We start from the raw sequence: 19,553 nt of genomic DNA on the forward strand, positions 1-19,553 counted from the left end.
GTGGTTAAGTATAAAACACATAAGATCACTTAAAAACTCCTTCTGTAAAACATCCATAAAGCCATCCAACTCAAGGAATTCTCTTGCTGCATTTATACCTTTTGAATGCTCTATACATGTGGAAAGGGATTGGTTTCATCAAATCCAGGGAACATTTGTGTAAAATACTGTGTCAGTGTTTCAAAAACTCTGGGCTTTCCATACCAAAAGTAGGATTTATAAAAAGTCTCAAGCCTCTGGGGATTCTGTTCAAAAAGATGTAATGATCCAATCCTCTAATGTCCCACCATGCTTTTATTTCTTTTGTTAGCATTTTTTCCATTTCCCAAAACATGTTCTCCACATTTTCTGTGGGGGCATTCTCATGGGGAGAGTCACTTTCATTGAATACTCTGACATAAATCACTCCTCTTATTTATGCGATATCTGTTTCTAAACATATTTGTGTAAGTATTGGCTGCCTTTACCCCAATACTTACCACAGATAATAACAAAAAATAGGTAGGTACGGCGCCAGTCTTACTAGAGTGATGGAGTGAAATAGGTGTTTAAATTATAACAACTGTGCTATAAAGTGAAAATATAAATAGTGTTAAAATATAGCAACTAAGCCTGAAATGTAAAGGTGTCATCTCTATGTCAATAATAAAATACTGGTAAAAGTATTGGTAAACAATTGAATAAAACTAAATTGACTGCAAAGTGACAAGTTTGCTTAAGTGCAAAGAAGAAAGGGGTGTAACCTAAATGAACTCTTTAGTTCATCTCAAATGATAAATCACTTGAAGTATACAATAAGTGAATAAAATAAATAAATAAAGTGCTAGTGCTAATAAATATATAAAACATTTTACAATTTATTCAGAGACACATGATAATAAGAAGAAACAATAAAAATCATAATAATCGTTCGGACTTTTTATAAATACATTAAAAAAATCGTCAGTTAAGTGGTTAATGCTGAGTTATTTCCAGTATGGCCCCATGCATGTCTGTAGTCATTTTCCTTCAAACTGTACTCCTTGTAAACATTCCGCTGTTGTTCACTAAAGAGAACATATTTTATTTACTATAATGTTAAAAGGGTTATAAAAAGGGTTATAAATGTACCTGTGAGCATTGTGACATACAATTATCATCATAAAGTACCAGATTGTTTGAGCACTACTTATCTGGCCACAAGGACTCTGCAGTTTCTTGTCTCTATATAAAGCTGCATCATCACAGTGAGCAGTGCATAGGCAATGTACTGACTGCAAGTTCTCACGCCAGCCAGCTTACTGAGGGTCGGATATGGAAATGTCCTACTTACTCTCCTTGGTAACTGATTCAGTCACCATCTGTTTAATACTCGGATTGCTGGTACTGATTTGCTCTGAGTACTTTATCAAAGGATTTAAGAAGACTCCGTACAATTTCCCCCCTGGTCCCACACCCCTACCCCTAATAGGCAACCTGCACTTGCTGGATCTCCGGCGACAGGACATGTCTCTTATAAAGGTAAAGTCGTAACTTTTTACATTTCATATAATCAGCTTTAAAACCTGATAGAAAAGCTAATAAAGTACCAGACACAATTGTAATCTATATTCATGTATTTGATAGACGTCTGGAGGGAGCTATATTTATTTACTTTTATTGCATGTATCCAGCAGTGTAAGTGGGATCATGTCACCCAGAGCTGACAAAGAAGGACGCTAATGCCACAGCAGCTGAAAATTTATAAGCAGCGGCCGTGCGACAATAGGCAAATGTCACAGCCACTGGGATTTTTATTGAGACACAAACCAGCAGCTTCACAAATCCAAGTGACTGCGTACAGTGACCCAGCCTCGATTGCAGATCAGTCGATAATTGGCCTGCTGAGTAACCCTATGGTCGCGCAGAATTGGCGCTGGAACTGAGACGCGGGAGCCAATTTTACTGCGTACGGTTTGTATTTGCAGGCTAAGACACGCCCCTGAAATGGTCGCGACACGCCTGCGTTTGAGTTGCCACCCATAAATGGTCCCTGCCTGTCAAACCCTTACTACGAGCAACATCAGTAGTGAAACTTGACACATGTGCAGTGAGCCTCAGATGACCACCGATAGTCGCTCAGCTGCATAAACATCAGAATTGTGTCCATCTCTGAATCAGACCCACAGTACTGTCCATGTATTTTCCTGGATGGTGTTTGCTAGAAATGAAGATGATATTATAATATTACTGATATATTTTGATAGGATGATTATCTGCCATTAGCTCATCTTGGGGCCAAACCTAATGTTATTACTCTGTGTTTATACCATAGTAGGTATAATGTTGCTTCAGAAGAAGGTAATCCTACCAGCTAAGGTATCTGTTTTCTAAATTTTAATTCTTCATTCTTTTATTATGTCATACAATTCAAAATAAGCAGTGTATTAAAATATACAGTAAAGAGGAAATAATGAAACGTTATCTACCATGATAACATTTTACATAAGATAATTGAAACAGAAAAGCTTTGACGTTACCAGGAAGCAATTATTCTGCGTCCTAAGTACAAGCTTTGACCTTACCAGGAAACAATTAGTCTGAATCCTTAGTACACGGTTTCTGTTATAAACAATCAATGAATTATTATTTAAATTAGTATAAAAAATATCTAATTTAGCAGATCACACATGAAAGGAGCAGTGGACAGGAAAGGAAGTATAGAGGTGTCCAAAAGATTTGAGACATTACTTTACAGGTGAAATTTTATTATATGTTTCTTGTGCAGAAGAGATGACCATGTGCCCGGCTGTGTAGATGTCATCCATGTGTGTCATTATGAGATAACGTATCTTCCCTGATGTGTCTGCATGACCACCATATATGATACGCGTCTTCTACTTAGTCACATGCTCTGTTATAGGTGACGGGGGAGTCAGATATGTGATGGGCTCCTTATTGGAGTTTGGTAACAGTCTATAAACAGTTTACATGAGTTTTCTTTGTTGATCACTTTGTTATATTCTACAGGGTTTGTGACCACTCTTCTGTGCATGCCAGAACTCAGACAGTTTCTCCATATTATTTTTCTATATTTGTTGCTTTTGAGCCAGTGGTGATTGGTAGAAAGCAGGGATATCATATGGAAATGCTGACATTATGTGTAAAAGGCCCTCTGTATGGTAAGATCTGCTTTTGTCAAAGTGATGAATTTGGGTAAAATAAAACATTTCTGGAGGGCGAGGTATATGTTCCTGCATTCGTGCAAAGAAAAGAGATTGACCATCAGGTTTAGTCAAAAGAGAAATTCAATGATCCTTCTGGGAAAGTGTGGCCAAGTTTGGCTAATGCCCCATCCACTAGTTACAGTGTACAGTAGGGTGTAATTGGCTTTTATAGGCACTAATCTATGGGTCTGTGTATGATGGCTTTCTTTAACCAGGGAAGATTAGCCATGGATTGGGGGGAGGATCTGTGTTTTGTTCCATCTTGACCCATCTGCATTTTCTGTCACCTGAAAAAAAAGTGCACACAAATAAGAACACAATTAATACACAAGCTATGCGAAGGGAGATTTGTCATGTTTGCACAACTATGCAGTAAACAAACATCTGAAAAGACAACATAATACAAAATACATACTAGATGAACTGGAAGTTAGAGATACATATATTATTCTACTTATATATTTTATGTGTTTGCTTGAAGATGTTCAACTTTATTTATTACATGTATTGTCTAGAGCAATAGTTTGAGATACCGCTCTTATTCACGTATGCAGACCCTCCAATATAACCCCTTCCACCAGGTACAAGATGCTCTGCTCCTGGACTTCCTTCTTAATTTATGATTGCAGTCACCTGTGATAAAACACCCTTCTCATCAATTAACTAGTTCAACAAAGGTGACTTCAATCATAAATTAGGTGGGAAGTCCAGGAGCAGAGCATTTTGTAACTGGTGGAAGGGGTCATGTTGGAGAGTAGGGTAGATCATATATACAGTTTATATGATTTATCAGGCTCTGGAAGACTGTTCCAGACTTGGTGTGTGTGGTAGAAAATTGCAGACCAATTAGAGTGTTTATTGAAATTTGGCACTATTAGCAGACTTCACGAAGTGGATCTAAAGTGATAAGTGCTGTGCAGTGCATTGGTGAGGAATCTGGGCATATCAATTGTACAATTTATCCGAAAATGGCTTAAAGGCTTGATCGGTAACGTGAACATTTCATGGTTGAAGGGTGTTCCGTCACAGTCCTAGATAGGCATATTAAAAACAAAACTGTTGGGTAGAACCCTTATTTGGTAAATTTCCTAGCAGACCCACAATTAATAAAAGAAAATAACATAGCGAATACACAAGGAGGATAAAATACTCCTCCAATTAAAATGAGTTTCTAAGACCTCTGTCTGCTTCATCAGGTAAGTGATAACCTATCCTACTTTTATTACCATTTGTCAACTTTTATCCCTTGGCTTTATAAAAATAACTATTTGGCAACTAAGGGTACAATTTTATATTTATCTGCAATCTTTTTGGTACCAAAATTGTATTATATTTTTGACATTAAGAATATAGATTTTTTTCACAAATAAATGCATACAATTACATCATAGAAACAATACTTTGGTGTATGTTACTAATTACTATATAGTACATTTCACAAAGCTAAAGTGAAGACACATCAATACTGTTTTGAAACGCTGAAATAAATCAGTGAAACATGCGCCGAAGCAAGACGCCATGTACAGACGTAGAGAATGCACCTTCCATAGTGCCGATACAAGCTTCAATGATGCATCTAAAGATGCACTGAGACGGATTGGTTGCAGCATTAGCATAAAGATGCAGATGCGGGACATGACAAAGCCGCGCCAGAGTGAACCTCTGTATCAGGGCCTCTATATTATATTACTTTCTTTTTCCATTTTTGGTTCTACTACAAAAATTACAAATTGAGGATTCTGCCAAACAATAAGAACCTCTTTGATGCAATTTAGCAGAATTATTATTAGGTTTAGCATTGTAGAGTGTGCACTTGCATTTTTTCCACTTTTTTTGCTTGCAGCACTACAAGTCTCAGCAGGTAGTACCTCACATTGTGCTTAGGTGTGCAATCTAGGGCCTTTCCCCTATACATTCTGATCTACACTACTGAGGATCCTTCTGTGTCGGGGCACAATCTATAAATAACCTGTCCATATGAGCTTAATGGATTGATCTATTTTTCTGGCTGCAGCCAGTGATCCTGGCGTCTCTCTTCAAGTCCCCACTCATTTATTCAAAAAAGATAAATGAGCTAATAATGGTGCATAGCACTTAGGAGCATACGTGGGGGTTACTATTATAGATTATCATGTTTTTCGAGTTTAAGGCAATTTGTTTATAGAACCTATGTTATATCTTTTATTAAAGCTTTCGGAAAAATATGGTCCGATATTCACAATTCACCTGGGTATGAATAAGGTCGTCGTGCTCACTGGACTGGAAACTATAAAGGAGGCGCTGGTTGAGAGGGCGGATATTTTCTCAGACAGAGCGGCACTCCCCATTTTCTATGCAATCCAACGTGGAAATGGTACAGAACTGAATTTTTATGTCTATCTTTGACTACGTTCCAGCCATGGTTTAAAATCTTATCTTGCCAGAGTTTTATCACTTACCATGTATTTGCCCTGTTCATCAATGCATACAATCATGCCTTTAGCCACAGTGGAGCTATAAAGAGCCCCGGGTGTTTTTATTCTGCCCATTCTGTGCCACACTGGGCACATTTATGCCCACTTAAATTTTACATTTTTATTACATTTTGTTTTTAGTTTCTATTTTAGGGAAATATCATAAAGCTGAATGAAAAAGACGCAGAAATATTCTGCTTATTTACCAAACATCTGCATGTTATTCCTGTCTAATCTTATAGCACTGAATATGTAATACCATGATAGAGCAGTACAAGCTACAGAGACTTCTGGCTAATATTTGTCATCTTTGGAAGGTGTATTTTTTGCCTCTGGAGAAATATGGAGAACAACAAGAAGATTTATGTTGTACAGCATGAAGAACCTGGGAATGGGCAAAAAACTAATTGAAGGCAAAATAATGGAGGAATTGCAGTTCCTAACAGACAAGATTCAGTCTTATAATGGTGAGTTCCATATACAATGCCAACATTATTGATTGCCAGTTGCTGAAAATGCCATGGACGGGCAAGAAAAAAGGCAGCATTCTTGATTGTCTTGGGTACACAGAGTTTTTGTTGCAACACGTCCAATGTTCTGCAAAAGACTTCAGTAGAGACTACTTTTCTCAAATGTATGTTTGTTTGGCTTCTGTGGAATTCCTTAAACCCCTGAATGGTTCTACACAAGGGAATATCGTGATAGAGGACTTCACGTCACAGAGAGGACATCAAAAAGGAGCATGAAAAAGGACCTTTGTCTAGACGTGTAAAGTGCTTAGTGAGAAGGTGAGTGCACCCATCCACTAAACACTTTACACGTCTTGACAAAAGTCCCTATGAGTGTTTTGCTGCTGTATGAGTTAATAAACTCATTTTGCTTCTTCTATGACAAGCCTGGTGAGTGCTCTCTTATATTACCAAATTTATATATAGGTATCCTGGATATTACAGGATTGCTTTTAGATACAGTGCACCCCAGCATAGTTAACTGAATCGAATACCTGTGAGTGCGGCATTCTTTGTGGATTATCTATCTATCTATCTATCTAATCTCCCCACAAGAAAATAAAACTATGCCCTATCATCTGTCTTCTAGGTGAACAATTTAAATTGAGAGAATTTACCTGTGCCCCAACAAACATTACACTTGCCATGTTGTTTGGCAACAGGTTTGAATACAGTGATCCGATTTACATACGGCTGCAGGAGCTGATAGATGATATTGTTGTTCTGCTTGGCTCCCCCTACTTACTGGTAGGTACTACACTTACATCTGTCTTCTGTAGGTAACGCATGTTTCTCATTAATCAGTAGACTCCTTGGGGGAGCTATATCAAACCATAGAGAGGTAAAGTGGAGAAGTTGCTCATAACAACCAATCATCTTATATCTGTCATTTTCTTAACTGTGTTAGATACATAATAGCTAGGAGCTGATTGGTTGCTATGAGCACTTTATCTCTCTATGGTTGCCTGCCCCTAACCCCAGCTGTTCAGGTAGCACACAGCCCTGCAGGTGCCAAATACCAATGACTCACCAATGCCCACAGCATGAACTCCATAGTTGAGCTACATTGGGGGAGGGGGTTATTGCAGAAACATACAATTTCAATGCACCTCATTAAATTCTGTATGAGAATATTCATAGGTATATTTGTCAATATTACAATAAGCTTATATATTATTTAAACTTGTGTCATATGATATCTAATAACCCCTTAAGATGCCTCTTCCTAATGTTCCTCCTATTGTATTGTTTCAATAAAAATATATTATATAGCCAGCACCAATGTTTGGCAATAAAGAGTCTATAACAGTCAGTTTCTACTCATCCCATCAGTTATTTTAAAACTTCAAATATGTAATAAACATTGACAGAAGTGCTGTACGTTCCCATAAACAGATATTATACTTGGGCAATTATGTTTTATCAGGCATTTAACTTATACCCAATGCTTGGGACCTTCATGAAGACTCACAAGATTATACTGGAGAAGATTGACGAGATCTGCGAGCTGCTAAAGGCTGATATTAAGGCCAAGAGACAGACAATAGATGACAACTGCATGGGCACATTTATTGAAGCTATAATTGCCAAGCAAGAACAGGTCATTATTATTTATGTTCTAATAGCTGTTAATATCCATTGTCCATGTAAGCAGGGGAGTAGCGAGGGTGGTTCCAGTGGAGCATGAGCTCCGGGCGCCAAAATGGACAGAGGGCGCCATCCAGAGTTCCGGAATTCATGGGGCGCTACATAGTATGACGGCCGCCTGTTAGGTTTCTCTTGGTTAGTTTGCTCCATATCCTAAATAAGTCACGGATTTTTAAAAATATTATTAGGAGACCTGGAATAATAATAATGGTGGTAGACAGAACATGACATGATTAGTAGTACTCACATTAATATAGGTGCAATGTATATTTGTGAAGTAGGAGCATAGCTGAGAAGGGAGCTTCCCATAAGTGTTCCCACTCCAGTGATAGCTGCTTGGGGCAGTAATTGCAGTAATAAGCTGTGCACCCTGTGGAATTTCACTGTAGCACATGTTTTCTATCAATTTAAGTTCAATGATAAGAATATATAATACAAACTCCTCTATTGACTGATAACAATGATTAACAGGAGATAAAAGTTAGATCCTATGTGCTATACATAAATAAAGCAGTGCCAAAGCAGCTACCCCTTAATTTCAGATGCATCACTAAAGCATTCTATTACCCCAATGGGACCTCAATGCCCAGCATAAAAATGCCACTGTTTGCTGTTTCGATCTTCACTTCAGTATTCCCCGCAGGCTGGACATACCCCACTAGCACAGTACAGTACAGGGAGGGGGGACGCTATGACATGCACTTTCTCTGGGCGCCATGGTTCCACGCTACTCCTCTGTATGTAAGATAAGCATTGCCGTTGCGTCTGACCTCACACATCACCTCTGCCTGTAGGCAACCGTGACAGCTCATCTGAGATGATAGTAGGTGGATCTATTCTTATAGTTGTTATACGTACAGTATGTAAGACAGGTGGCGCTTTCTGCACAATTAAGATATTTGCCCCCAAATGGTCAGTTTCAGTACTTTGGAACCATTTGTTCCTTTGTTTTCTGGGCAGTCATTCATAAAATTCCAAACTGGAGCAAATCTTTACCTCACCTCACAATGAACAATGACATTAGGAATATGTATATACAGTCTATGTTGTCAATTCAGTTAGCCACAAGGTGGTTCATCGTGCGAGTGCACACATATGCTGCACAGCAGTGGCGTAACTAGGGTCTTCGGAGCCCAGGGCAAACATAAGATTGGCGCCCCCACCACATAGGAAAATACGTGTTGCGCGCCTCAAGCGCGCTGCAAAAAATGGACATGGTCACACATCAAAAGGGGCGTGGCTGCTGAAAATGAGCCAGGTCAACATGACATGCCACCAATTTCTTGTCAGTCTGGGAACATTCCTTTCTATTCCATATGCACCTTACCTATACAGTGGTTTCTCACAATGTGGAACCTCTGAAGAAATACATTTTCCCTGGGACGACGGTGTCTTCAGTCGGTATTCACTATTCATGCTTGGTTTGTGCACTGACATGCACTGCCAAGTGTGGAACCTTATATAGACAGGTGTATGCCTTTCAAAATCATGTCCATTCAACTGAATTTACTACAGGTGGACTCCAATTAAGCTGTAGGAACATCTCAAGGATGATCAGTGGAAACAGGATGCACCTGAGCTCAATTTTGAGCTTCATGGCAAAGGCTGTGAATACTTATGTACATGTGATTTCTTAGTGTTTTTTTTTTTTTTATTAAATTTGCAAAAATCTCAAAAAAACTTTTACACGTTGTCATTATGGGGCATTGTGTGTAGAATTTTGAGGACAAAAATTAATTTATTCCATTTTGGAATAAGGCTGTAACATAACAAAATGTGGAAAAAGTGAAGCGTTGTGAATACTTTCCGGATGCACTGTAGTTATACTGCCCTGTCACATGCAGCTCTGTCCTCTCTAACACAAGGGACTGGCATATGATCACCACCAAATATTCTGGTGTTCTACGAACACTCATTTTAAAACTATGCACCTAAGAGACGTGCAGGAAATGAAATATACTAAAAAGGTGCATGGACTGAAATCAAATGCCCTCTAGAGGTTTAAATTATTCGGTTTCTCTTCTGCTTAAATAAGAACAATTTCAGTCTCTATCTGACAGTAAGGCACACAGGTAAGTTTATTAATTATAAATATAAAGCAAAGCTAACATTATATTACCATGTTTTTGGTCTAGGAAAGGACAAACAAAGACACATTTTTCCACGAAGACAATATCTTAGCCACCGTACTAGACCTGGTAATGGCTGGCACGGAGACCACCTCTACAACGTTACAATGGGGGATTCTGACGATGATGAAATACCCCCATATACAAAGTAGGTTCTGTTCTCCGTTTTTTAGTATTCGACACTGTAAACAATAATTCCGCCTTCACAAACTGCGTCTCCCCATAACCTTTGTACCCTAAAGGAAATGTTCTCTAATACAATAACCAACTTTGATAGTTTATATTTGAGTCCGAGCTACTGATAGTCAATGACAGTAGACAATAAATATTAAGCTAATGTATGTAATATTCAAAATTACAGCATGTACAAAATTCACTCCAGGAATTGAAATCCTTTTGATGCCATATACGAGGAATTCATTACACATATTTACAGGTAGTCACAACTTAAAAAAAAAATTAAAAGTAAAACATCAAGGCAGTTAGTTCAGTTAACTTCTGTTAAAAATACATTTAGACACATCTGTTTATACTAGAGGTACTAGGCCCTAGCTCTTTACTTAATAAACATTAATGCACACCTTAATATACAATTTATAATAAAATACCAGGTTATACATAGCTACAATAACCAAAAAACACTAAAACATACCTATGACCAGTTAGACAAGCCTCCTCTGGTGCCTAACCCTAACCCTTATTTCCCCTGCTGCCTAACCCTAATCTCTACCTGCAGCCTAGCCCTAACTCCCCCCCCACACACACACACAGCCAAACCCTAACTCTCCTGCCCGCAGCCTAACCATAATGTTGACAGTCCATTACTATATATCTATATATATACATATATATATATATATGTGTGTGTGTGTGTGTGTGTGTCGGATGGGTACGGGATGCCAGCACCCAGCATGCTACGTGCCGGAATCCCCATGGTCGGGGTACAGATCGCATCCCATATATATATATATATATATATATATATATAAATATATATATATATATATGTATATTTATATACTACCGTTCAAAAGTTTGGGGTCACATAGAAATGTCCTTATTTTTTAAATAAATGCACTGTTTTTTTCAATGAAGATAACATTACATTAATCAGAAATACACTGTATACATTGTTAATGTGGTAAATGACTATACTAGCTGCAAACGTAGTTTTTATAGTAATATCTACATAGGTGTATAGAAGCCCATTTCCAGCAACCATCACTCCAGTGTTCTAATGGTACATTGTGTTTGCTAAGCGCGTTAGAAGACTAATGGATGATTTGAAATCCCTTAAAACCCGTTGTGCGATTATGTTAGCACAGCTGAAAACGGGTTTGCTCATTAGAGAAGCTATAAAACTGGCCTGCCTTTGAGCTAGTTGAGTATCTGGAGCATCACATATGTGGGTTCGATTATACTCTCCAAATGGCCAGAAAAAGAGAACTTTCATATGAAACTCGACAGTCTATTCTTGTTCTTAGAAATGAAGGCTATTCCATGCGAGAAATTATCAAGAAACTGAACATTTCCTACAACAGTGTGTACTACTCCCATCAGAGTACAGCACAAACAGGCTCTAACCAGAGTAGAAAGAGAAGTGGGAGGCCCCGGTACACAACTGTGCAAGAAGACAAGTACATTAGAGTCTCTAGTTTGAGAAATAGATGCCTCACAAGTCCTCAACTGGTAGCTTCATTAAATGGTACCCGCAAAACGCCAGTGTCAACGTCTGCAGTGAAGAGGCGACTCCGGGATGCTGGCCTTCTAGGCAGAGTAGCAAAGAAAAAGCCATATCTGAGACTGGCCAATAAAAGGAAAAGATTAATATGGGCAAAAGAACACAGACATTGGACAGAGGAAGATTGGAAAAAAGTGTTATGGACAGACGAATCGAAGTTTGAGGTGTTTGGATCACACAGAAGAACATTGTGAGACGCAGAACAAGTGAAAAGATGCTGGAAGAGTGCCTGACGCCATCTGTCAAGCATGGTGGAGGTAATGTGATGGTCTGGGGCTGCTTTGGTGCTGGTAAAGTGGGAGATTTGTACAAGGTAAAAGGAATTTTGAATAAGGACAGCTATCACTCCATTTTGCAATGCCATGCCATACCCTGTGGACAGCGTTTGAATGGAACCAATTTCCTCCTCCAACAGGACAATGACCCAAAGCACACCTCCAAATTATGCAAGAACTATTTAGGGAGGAAGCAGGCAGCTGGTATTCTGTCTGTAATGGAGTGGCCAGCGCAGTCACCAGATCTCAACCCCATTGAGCTGTTGTGGGAGCAGCTTGACAGTATGCAGTGGCAGATCCGGGGGGGGGGGGGGCGATTGGAGCGATCACCCCCCTAGCAAAGTCCATCCTTGATAATCTCTCCCTGCAGTCCTGCACTACAAAGGTTAAGATCCCTGGCTCGGTCTGGCTTGTGATGGAGCTTAGCCCTTAGCCCAGTTCCAGGAGCTGACTGCATGCAGGAATTACTTTCTGTACACTGCAGTCTTCCTCCCAGGGGCGGATTGGGCCACTGGGACAGCGGGATAGTTCCCGCTGGGCCGGTCCAATTCACCCCTCTGCCGGGCCGGCTGACATTGCCTGCCCGGCCGCCTAATAGCAGCTGCCGGCACAGGCTAATTCCCCTATGTATGCCTGTGCCGGCTGCCGCACTTCCTGGTTTTGCGTTCTACTGTAGAACATAAACAGGAAGGAAGCTGTCATAGGCAAATGTTGGGCATACATGGCCAGATAAAATGTCTGTCAGACCGACAGACATTTTATCTGGCAGCCTGCCAGCGGCAGATGTCGCCGGCATACACTGTGAGATTTCTCTCACAGTGTATCAGCCCGACATCCGCGCTCCGCCCCCGGGGGAGGAGACATTTCCCTGTTCCTTCCGTACGAAGGAACACAGGAAATGTCTGTCTGTCGGCCGCGGCTGGGCATACACTGCCCGATGCGGCTGACAGTTTACCGGGAAATATCGCATCAGACGGGCGTGCTGGACAATCCGGCATGCCCAACCGAGCAATATTTAACTCTCGGTCGCCCCCCCACACACTACAATTATCGGGGCGATCCGCCGATATCAGGCGGATCGCCCCGATAATTGTAGCGTGTATGGCCAGCATGAGTTAGGCTCTGGCTAGCGGGCATTTCAGAGTGCCATTAGCCAGGAGCCACAGCGCTGACAGTGTATAGTGTATATGGAGCTTCTGCTCCAACCAGGGAACCACAGCGGGGGCGGCAGAGTGCGGCGCTGTAAGCAGGGCTACGTAAAGCCAAGGGGTGGTCCATTTGTAAGAAGACCACCCCTTAGCAGTGCGGGGCCGGGCAGCGGGCAACGCTGACCTCGATCAGGACCACCCACAATTACCACAGTCACAAGCACTGGTGAATTTAGGCTCCCCTTTCCAGCGGTCCAGCGAGGTCTATCCCCTGCACTACAGTCAGCACACAGAGGGTCTCATTCAGACCCGCTCACGAGCGCAGGATGCTCACAAGCGGGTCGATGGTCCCCAAATGCGCATGCGCACGACGGAGGGAGCTCCGTCGTGCGCGAGACCCGGCTAGTGACAGCCAAGCTGTCGCTCCGGGTCTCGCACCAAAAGGGGGCGTGCTGTCGATGGTGAGTGACAGCACGCCCCCTTTGGTGGGCGTGCTGGGGGCGTGGCTGCCAGACGGAGGTGGTCCCATGGGAGTGATTTTGGCTCTGATAGAGCCAAAATCACTCCAGGGCTTGCGGCAATGAGACCCTACCGCAGGGTCTCATCGCAAGCCTGATGGTCGCGATGGTCTTGACCATCGTGACCATCATCATGGACGCTCGAATAAGCTGTGGGTGGTAACCCACAGCTATGCGAGCGTCCAAAAGGCCGCTCCAAATTTAAATAGGATGGCCCTGATTCAGAGCGAGCGCTCTGGTCAGAGCGTTCGGCTCTGAATCAGGGCCAGAAATCCTGGACCCTGTGGCAGCTGCACTTAGGGCCTGATTCAGAGCCGCTCGTAAGCGGCCGCTCGTTCGCTCCGAGCGATGTTTGCCCAACTACGCATGCGTACGGATCGTTATACGCATGTGCGAACCAGTCAGTGCGGTCGAAATTCATGTGCTTGCAAAATAGCGAATGCCTGATAATTTGAGTAACAGGAGTAGGCATATGTGGGTGGTAACGGGGGAAGGTGCTTGAAAACGGGGAGTGGAGATCCGAACGCAGGCGTGCTTAAAGGTCAAAACGGGTGTTTTATGGGTGTGCATAATTAAAACAGCAGCGTCATTGACACGTCACTGGGTTATTTTATAGCCAGAACTGCTCGCAAAATTGTGGTAGCAAAAACCAACCCCAAGAATAGCGAGCAGTTCATACCCTGGTCGATGTACTCGATTAATCTAGTAAATAGCAGACATGTAGGATGCGAGCGGCCAGGGGGTGTATTTTTTCAAAAAATGACCGCAAGTTTTGTTCGCTCGTTCAGACCTACAGGCGTGAACAGACCGCAAAGAGCGAACGGTTGACTTGAATAGCCACCCCTATTTTCTGGACGAGCGTGCGCTAATTGCGTCCGGCTCTGAATCAGGCCCTTAAACAGCTCTATATTTAAAGGTAAGCAGATCCTATGTGCAACTAAATGACTACCAATCCAGCTGTGATGAGACTACAAGTCCCAGCACAGTTTGTCAACTGGATGTGCAAGGACCTGTAGTGCCACCACAGCTAGAAATGCCCTGAAAAGACAAGTGTGTGTGTATACATGTATACATGTGTGTGTGTATGTATATATATATATATATATATATATATAAATAAAATGAGTGTATACATATGTACCCTCATTGTCCCTGCCCTCGCTCTCCCTGTAGCTCCCCCTCAGTGTCTCTACCGTCACCCTCCCTGTAACTCCCGCTCAGTGTCTCTACTGTCACCCTCCCTGTAACTCCCCCTCAGTGTCTCTACTGTAATCCTCCCTGTAACTCCCCCTCAGTGTCTCTACCGTCATCCTCCCTGTTACTCCCCTCAGTGTCTCTACCGTCACCCTCCCTGTAACTCCCCCTCAGTGTCTCTACTGTAACCCTCCCAGTAACTCCCCCTCAGTGTCTCTACTGTAACCCTCCCTGTAACTCCCCCTCAGTGTCTCTACTGTCACCCTCCCTGTAACTCCCTCTCAGTGTCTCTACTGTCACCCTCCCTGTTACTCCCCCTCAGTGTCTCTACTGTAACCCTCCCTGTAACTCCCCCTCAGTGTCTCTACCGTCATCCTCCCTGTTACTCCCCTCAGTGTCTCTACCGTCACCCTCCCTGTTACTCCCCTCAGTGTCTCTACTGTCATCCTCCCCGTTACCCCCCTCAGTGTCTCTACTGTCATCCTCCCAGTTACTCCCCTCAGTGTCTCTACTATAACCCTCCCTGTAACTCCCCCTCAGTGTCTCTACCGTCATCCTCCCTGTTACTCCCCTCAGTGTCTCTACCGTCACACTCCCTGTTACTCCCCTCAGTGTCTCTACTGTCACCTTCCCCGTTACCCCCCTCAGTGTCTCTACTGTCATCCTCCCAGTTACTCCCCTCAGTATCTCTACCGTCATCCTCCCTGTTACTCCCACTCAGTGTCTCTACTCTCATCCTCCCTGTTACTCCCCTCAGTGTCTGTACTATCATCCTCCCTGTTACTCCCCTTAGTGTCTCTACCATCACCCTCCCTGAAACTCCCCCTCAGAGTCTCTACCGTCATCCTCCCTGTTACTCCCTTCAGTGTCTATACCGTCATCCTCCCTGTTACTCCCCTCAGTGTCTCTACCATCACCCTCCCTGTAACTCCCCCTCAGTGTCTCTACCGTCATCCTCTCTGTAACTCCCCCTCAATGTCTCTACCGTCATCCTCCCTGTTACTCCCCTCAGTGTATCTACCGTCATCCTCCCTGTTACTCCCCTCAGTGTCTCTATTGTCACCCTCCCTGTTACTCCCCCTCAGTGTCTCTACCGTCATCCTCCCTGTTACTCCCCCTCAGTGTCTCTACCGTCACCCTCCCTGTTACTCCCCTCAGTGTCTCTACCGTCACCCTCCCGGGAACTCCCCCTCAGTGTCTCTACCGTCATCCTCCCTGTTACTCCCCTCAGTGTCTCTACTGTCACCCTCCCTGTAACTCCCCCTCAGTGTCTCTACCATCATCCTCCCTGTTACTCCCCCCTGTAACTCCCCTCAGTGTCTCTACCGTCACCCTCCCGGGAACTCCCCCTCAATGTCTCTACCGTCACCCTCCCTGTAACTCCCACTCAGTGTCTCTACCGTCATCCTCCCTGTTACTCCCCTCAGTGTCTCTACTGTCACCCACCCTGTAACTCTTCAGTGTCTCTACCATCATCCTCCCTGTTACTCCCCTCAGTGTATCTACCATCATCCTCCCTGTTACTCCCCTCAGTGTCTCTACCGATACCCTCCCTGTTACTCCCCCTCAGTGTCTCTACCGTTATCCTCCCTGTTACACCCCCTCAGTGTGTCTACCGTCATCCTCCCTGTTAGTCCCCCTCAGTGTGTCTACCGTCACCCTCCCCGTTCTCCCCTCAGTGTCTCTACCATCATCCTCGCTGTTACTCCCCTCAGTGTCTCTACCGTCACCCTCCCCGTTACTCCCCTCAGTGTCTCTACCATCATCCTCACTGTTACACCTCCTCAGTGTGTCTACCGTCATCCTCCCTGTTACACCCCTTCAGTGTGTCTACCGCCACCCTCCCTGTTACTCCCCTCAGTGTCTCTACCGTCATCCTCCCTGTAACTCCCCTCAGTGCATCTACCATCATCCTCCCTGTTACTCCCCTCAGTGTCTCTACTGTCACCGTCCCTGTTACTCCCCCTCAGTGTCTCTACCGTCATCCTCCCTGTTACTCCCCCTCAGAGTGTCTACCGTCACCCTCCCTGTTACTCCCCTCAGTGTCTCTACCATCGTCCTCCCTGTATCTCCCCTCAGTGTCTCTACTGTCATCCTCCCTGTTACTCCCCTCAGTGTCTCTACCGTCACCCTCCCTGTTACTCCCACTCAGTGTCTCTACCGTCATCCTCCCTGTTAGTCCCCCTCAGTGTGTCTACCGTCACCCTCCCCGTTCTCCCCTCAGTGTCTCTACCATCATCCTCCCTGTTACTCCCCTCAGTGTCTCTACCGTCACCCTCCCCATTACTCCCCTCAGTGTCTCTACCATCATCCTCCCTGTTACTCCCCTCAGTGTCTCTACTGTCACCCTCCTTGTAACTCCCCTCAGTGTCTTTACTGTCACCCACCCTGTAACTCCCCCTCAGTGTCTCTACCGTCATACTCCCTGTTAGTCCCCCTCAGTGTCTCTACCGTCACCCTCCCCATTACTCCCCTCAGTGTCTCTACCGTCATCCTCCCTGTTACTCCCCTCAGTGTATCTACCGTCATCCTCCCTGTTACTCCCCTCAGTGTCTCTATTGTCACCCTCCCTGTTACTCCCCCTCAGTGTCTCTACCATCATCCTCCCTGTTACTCCCCCTCAGTGTGTCTACCATCACCCTCCCTGTTACTCCCCTCAGTGTCTCTATTGTCACCCTCCCTGTTACTCCCCCTCAGTGTCTCTACCGTCATCATCCCTGTAACTCCCCTCAGTGTCTCTACCGTCACCCTCCTGGGAACTCCCCCTCAGTGTCTCTACCGTCACCCTCCCTGTAAATCCCCTTCACTGTCTCTACTGTCACCCTCCCTGTAACTCCCCCTCAGTATTTCTACTGTCACCCTCCCTGTAACTCCCCCTCAGTGTCTCTACCGTCATCCTCCCTGTTACTCCCCTCAGTGTATCTACCGTCATCCTCCCTGTTACTCCCCTCAGTGTCTCTACCAATACTCTCCCTGTTACTCCCCTCAGTGTCTCTACCAATACTCTCCCTGTTACTCCCCTCAGTGTCTCTACCGTCATCCTCCCTGTTACACCCCCTCAGTTTCTCTACTGTCATCCTCCCAGTTACTCCCCTCAGTGTCTCTACCATCATCCTCCCTGTTACTCCCACTCAGTGTCTCTACTCTCATCCTCCCTGTTACTCCCCTCAGTGTCTGTACTATCATCCTCCCTGTTAATCCCCTCAGTGTCTCTACCATCACCCTCCCTGTAACTCCCCCTCAGTGTCTCTACCGTCATCCTCCCTGTTACTCCCCTCAGTGTCTCTACTGTCATCCTCTCTGTAACTCCCCCTCAATGTCTCTACCGTCATCCTCCCAGTTACTCCCCTCAGTATTTCTACTGTCACCCTCCCTGTCACCCTCCCAGTGTCTCTACCGTCATCCTCCCTGTTACTCCCCTCAGTGTCTCTACTGTCACCCTCCCTGTAACTCCCCCTCAGTGTCTCTACTGTCACCCTCCCTGTAACTCCCCCTCAGTATTTCTACTGTCACCCTCCCTGTAACTCCCCCTCAGTGTCTCTACCGTCATCCTCCCTGTTACTCCCCTCAGTGTATCTACCGTCATCCTCCCTGTTACTCCCCTCAGTGTCTCTACCGATACCCTCCCTGTTACTCCCCCTCAGTGTCTCTACCGTCGTCCTCCCTGTTACACCCCCTCAGTGTGTCTACCGTCATCCTCCCTGTTACACCCCTTCAGTGTCTCTACTGTAACCCTCCCAGTAACTCCCCCTCAGTGTCTCTACTGTAACCCTCCCTGTAACTCCCCCTCAGTGTCTCTACTGTCACCCTCCCTGTAACTCCCTCTCAGTGTCTCTACTGTCACCCTCCCTGTTACTCCCCCTCAGTGTCTCTACTGTAACCCTCCCTGTAACTCCCCCTCAGTGTCTCTACCGTCATCCTCCCTGTTACTCCCCTCAGTGTCTCTACCGTCACCCTCCCTGTTACTCCCCTCAGTGTCTCTACTGTCATCCTCCCCGTTACCCCCCTCAGTGTCTCTACTGTCATCCTCCCAGTTACTCCCCTCAGTGTCTCTACTATAACCCTCCCTGTAACTCCCCCTCAGTGTCTCTACCGTCATCCTCCCTGTTACTCCCCTCAGTGTCTCTACCGTCACCCTCCCTGTTACTCCCCTCAGTGTCTCTACTGTCACCTTCCCCGTTACCCCCCTCAGTGTCTCTACTGTCATCCTCCCAGTTACTCCCCTCAGTATCTCTACCGTCATCCTCCCTGTTACTCCCACTCAGTGTCTCTACTCTCATCCTCCCTGTTACTCCCCTCAGTGTCTGTACTATCATCCTCCCTGTTACTCCCCTTAGTGTCTCTACCATCACCCTCCCTGAAACTCCCCCTCAGAGTCTCTACCGTCATCCTCCCTGTTACTCCCTTCAGTGTCTATACCGTCATCCTCCCTGTTACTCCCCTCAGTGTCTCTACCATCACCCTCCCTGTAACTCCCCCTCAGTGTCTCTACCGTCATCCTCTCTGTAACTCCCCCTCAATGTCTCTACCGTCATCCTCCCTGTTACTCCCCTCAGTGTATCACCGTCATCCTCCCTGTTACTCCCCTCAGTGTCTCTATTGTCACCCTCCCTGTTACTCCCCCTCAGTGTCTCTACCGTCATCCTCCCTGTTACTCCCCCTCAGTGTCTCTACCGTCACCCTCCCTGTTACTCCCCTCAGTGTCTCTACCGTCACCCTCCCGGGAACTCCCCCTCAGTGTCTCTACCGTCATC

The 19,553-nt window shown here is 44.7% G+C and overlaps 1 protein-coding gene across 1 annotated transcript in view; it reads left to right on the plus strand.

Moving 5' to 3' along the window:
* The first annotated feature begins 1,299 nt into the window (after positions 1-1,299).
* The window catches only part of LOC148539013 (cytochrome P450 2W1-like), a 51,626-nt gene continuing 33,372 nt past the window's right edge, over positions 1,300-19,553 (plus strand). The window contains exons 1-6 of the mRNA XM_088451870.1: positions 1,300-1,500; positions 5,376-5,538; positions 5,956-6,105; positions 6,737-6,894; positions 7,574-7,747; positions 9,930-10,071. Of these exons, the coding sequence (XP_088307996.1) occupies positions 1,300-1,500; positions 5,376-5,538; positions 5,956-6,105; positions 6,737-6,894; positions 7,574-7,747; positions 9,930-10,071 (988 nt within the window). The remainder of the gene's footprint in view (positions 1,501-5,375; positions 5,539-5,955; positions 6,106-6,736; positions 6,895-7,573; positions 7,748-9,929; positions 10,072-19,553) is intronic.

Source organism: Taudactylus pleione, unplaced genomic scaffold (genome assembly GCF_031769625.1).
Source record: "Taudactylus pleione unplaced genomic scaffold, aTauple2 ptg000032l, whole genome shotgun sequence".
Taxonomy (NCBI): domain Eukaryota; kingdom Metazoa; phylum Chordata; class Amphibia; order Anura; family Myobatrachidae; genus Taudactylus; species Taudactylus pleione.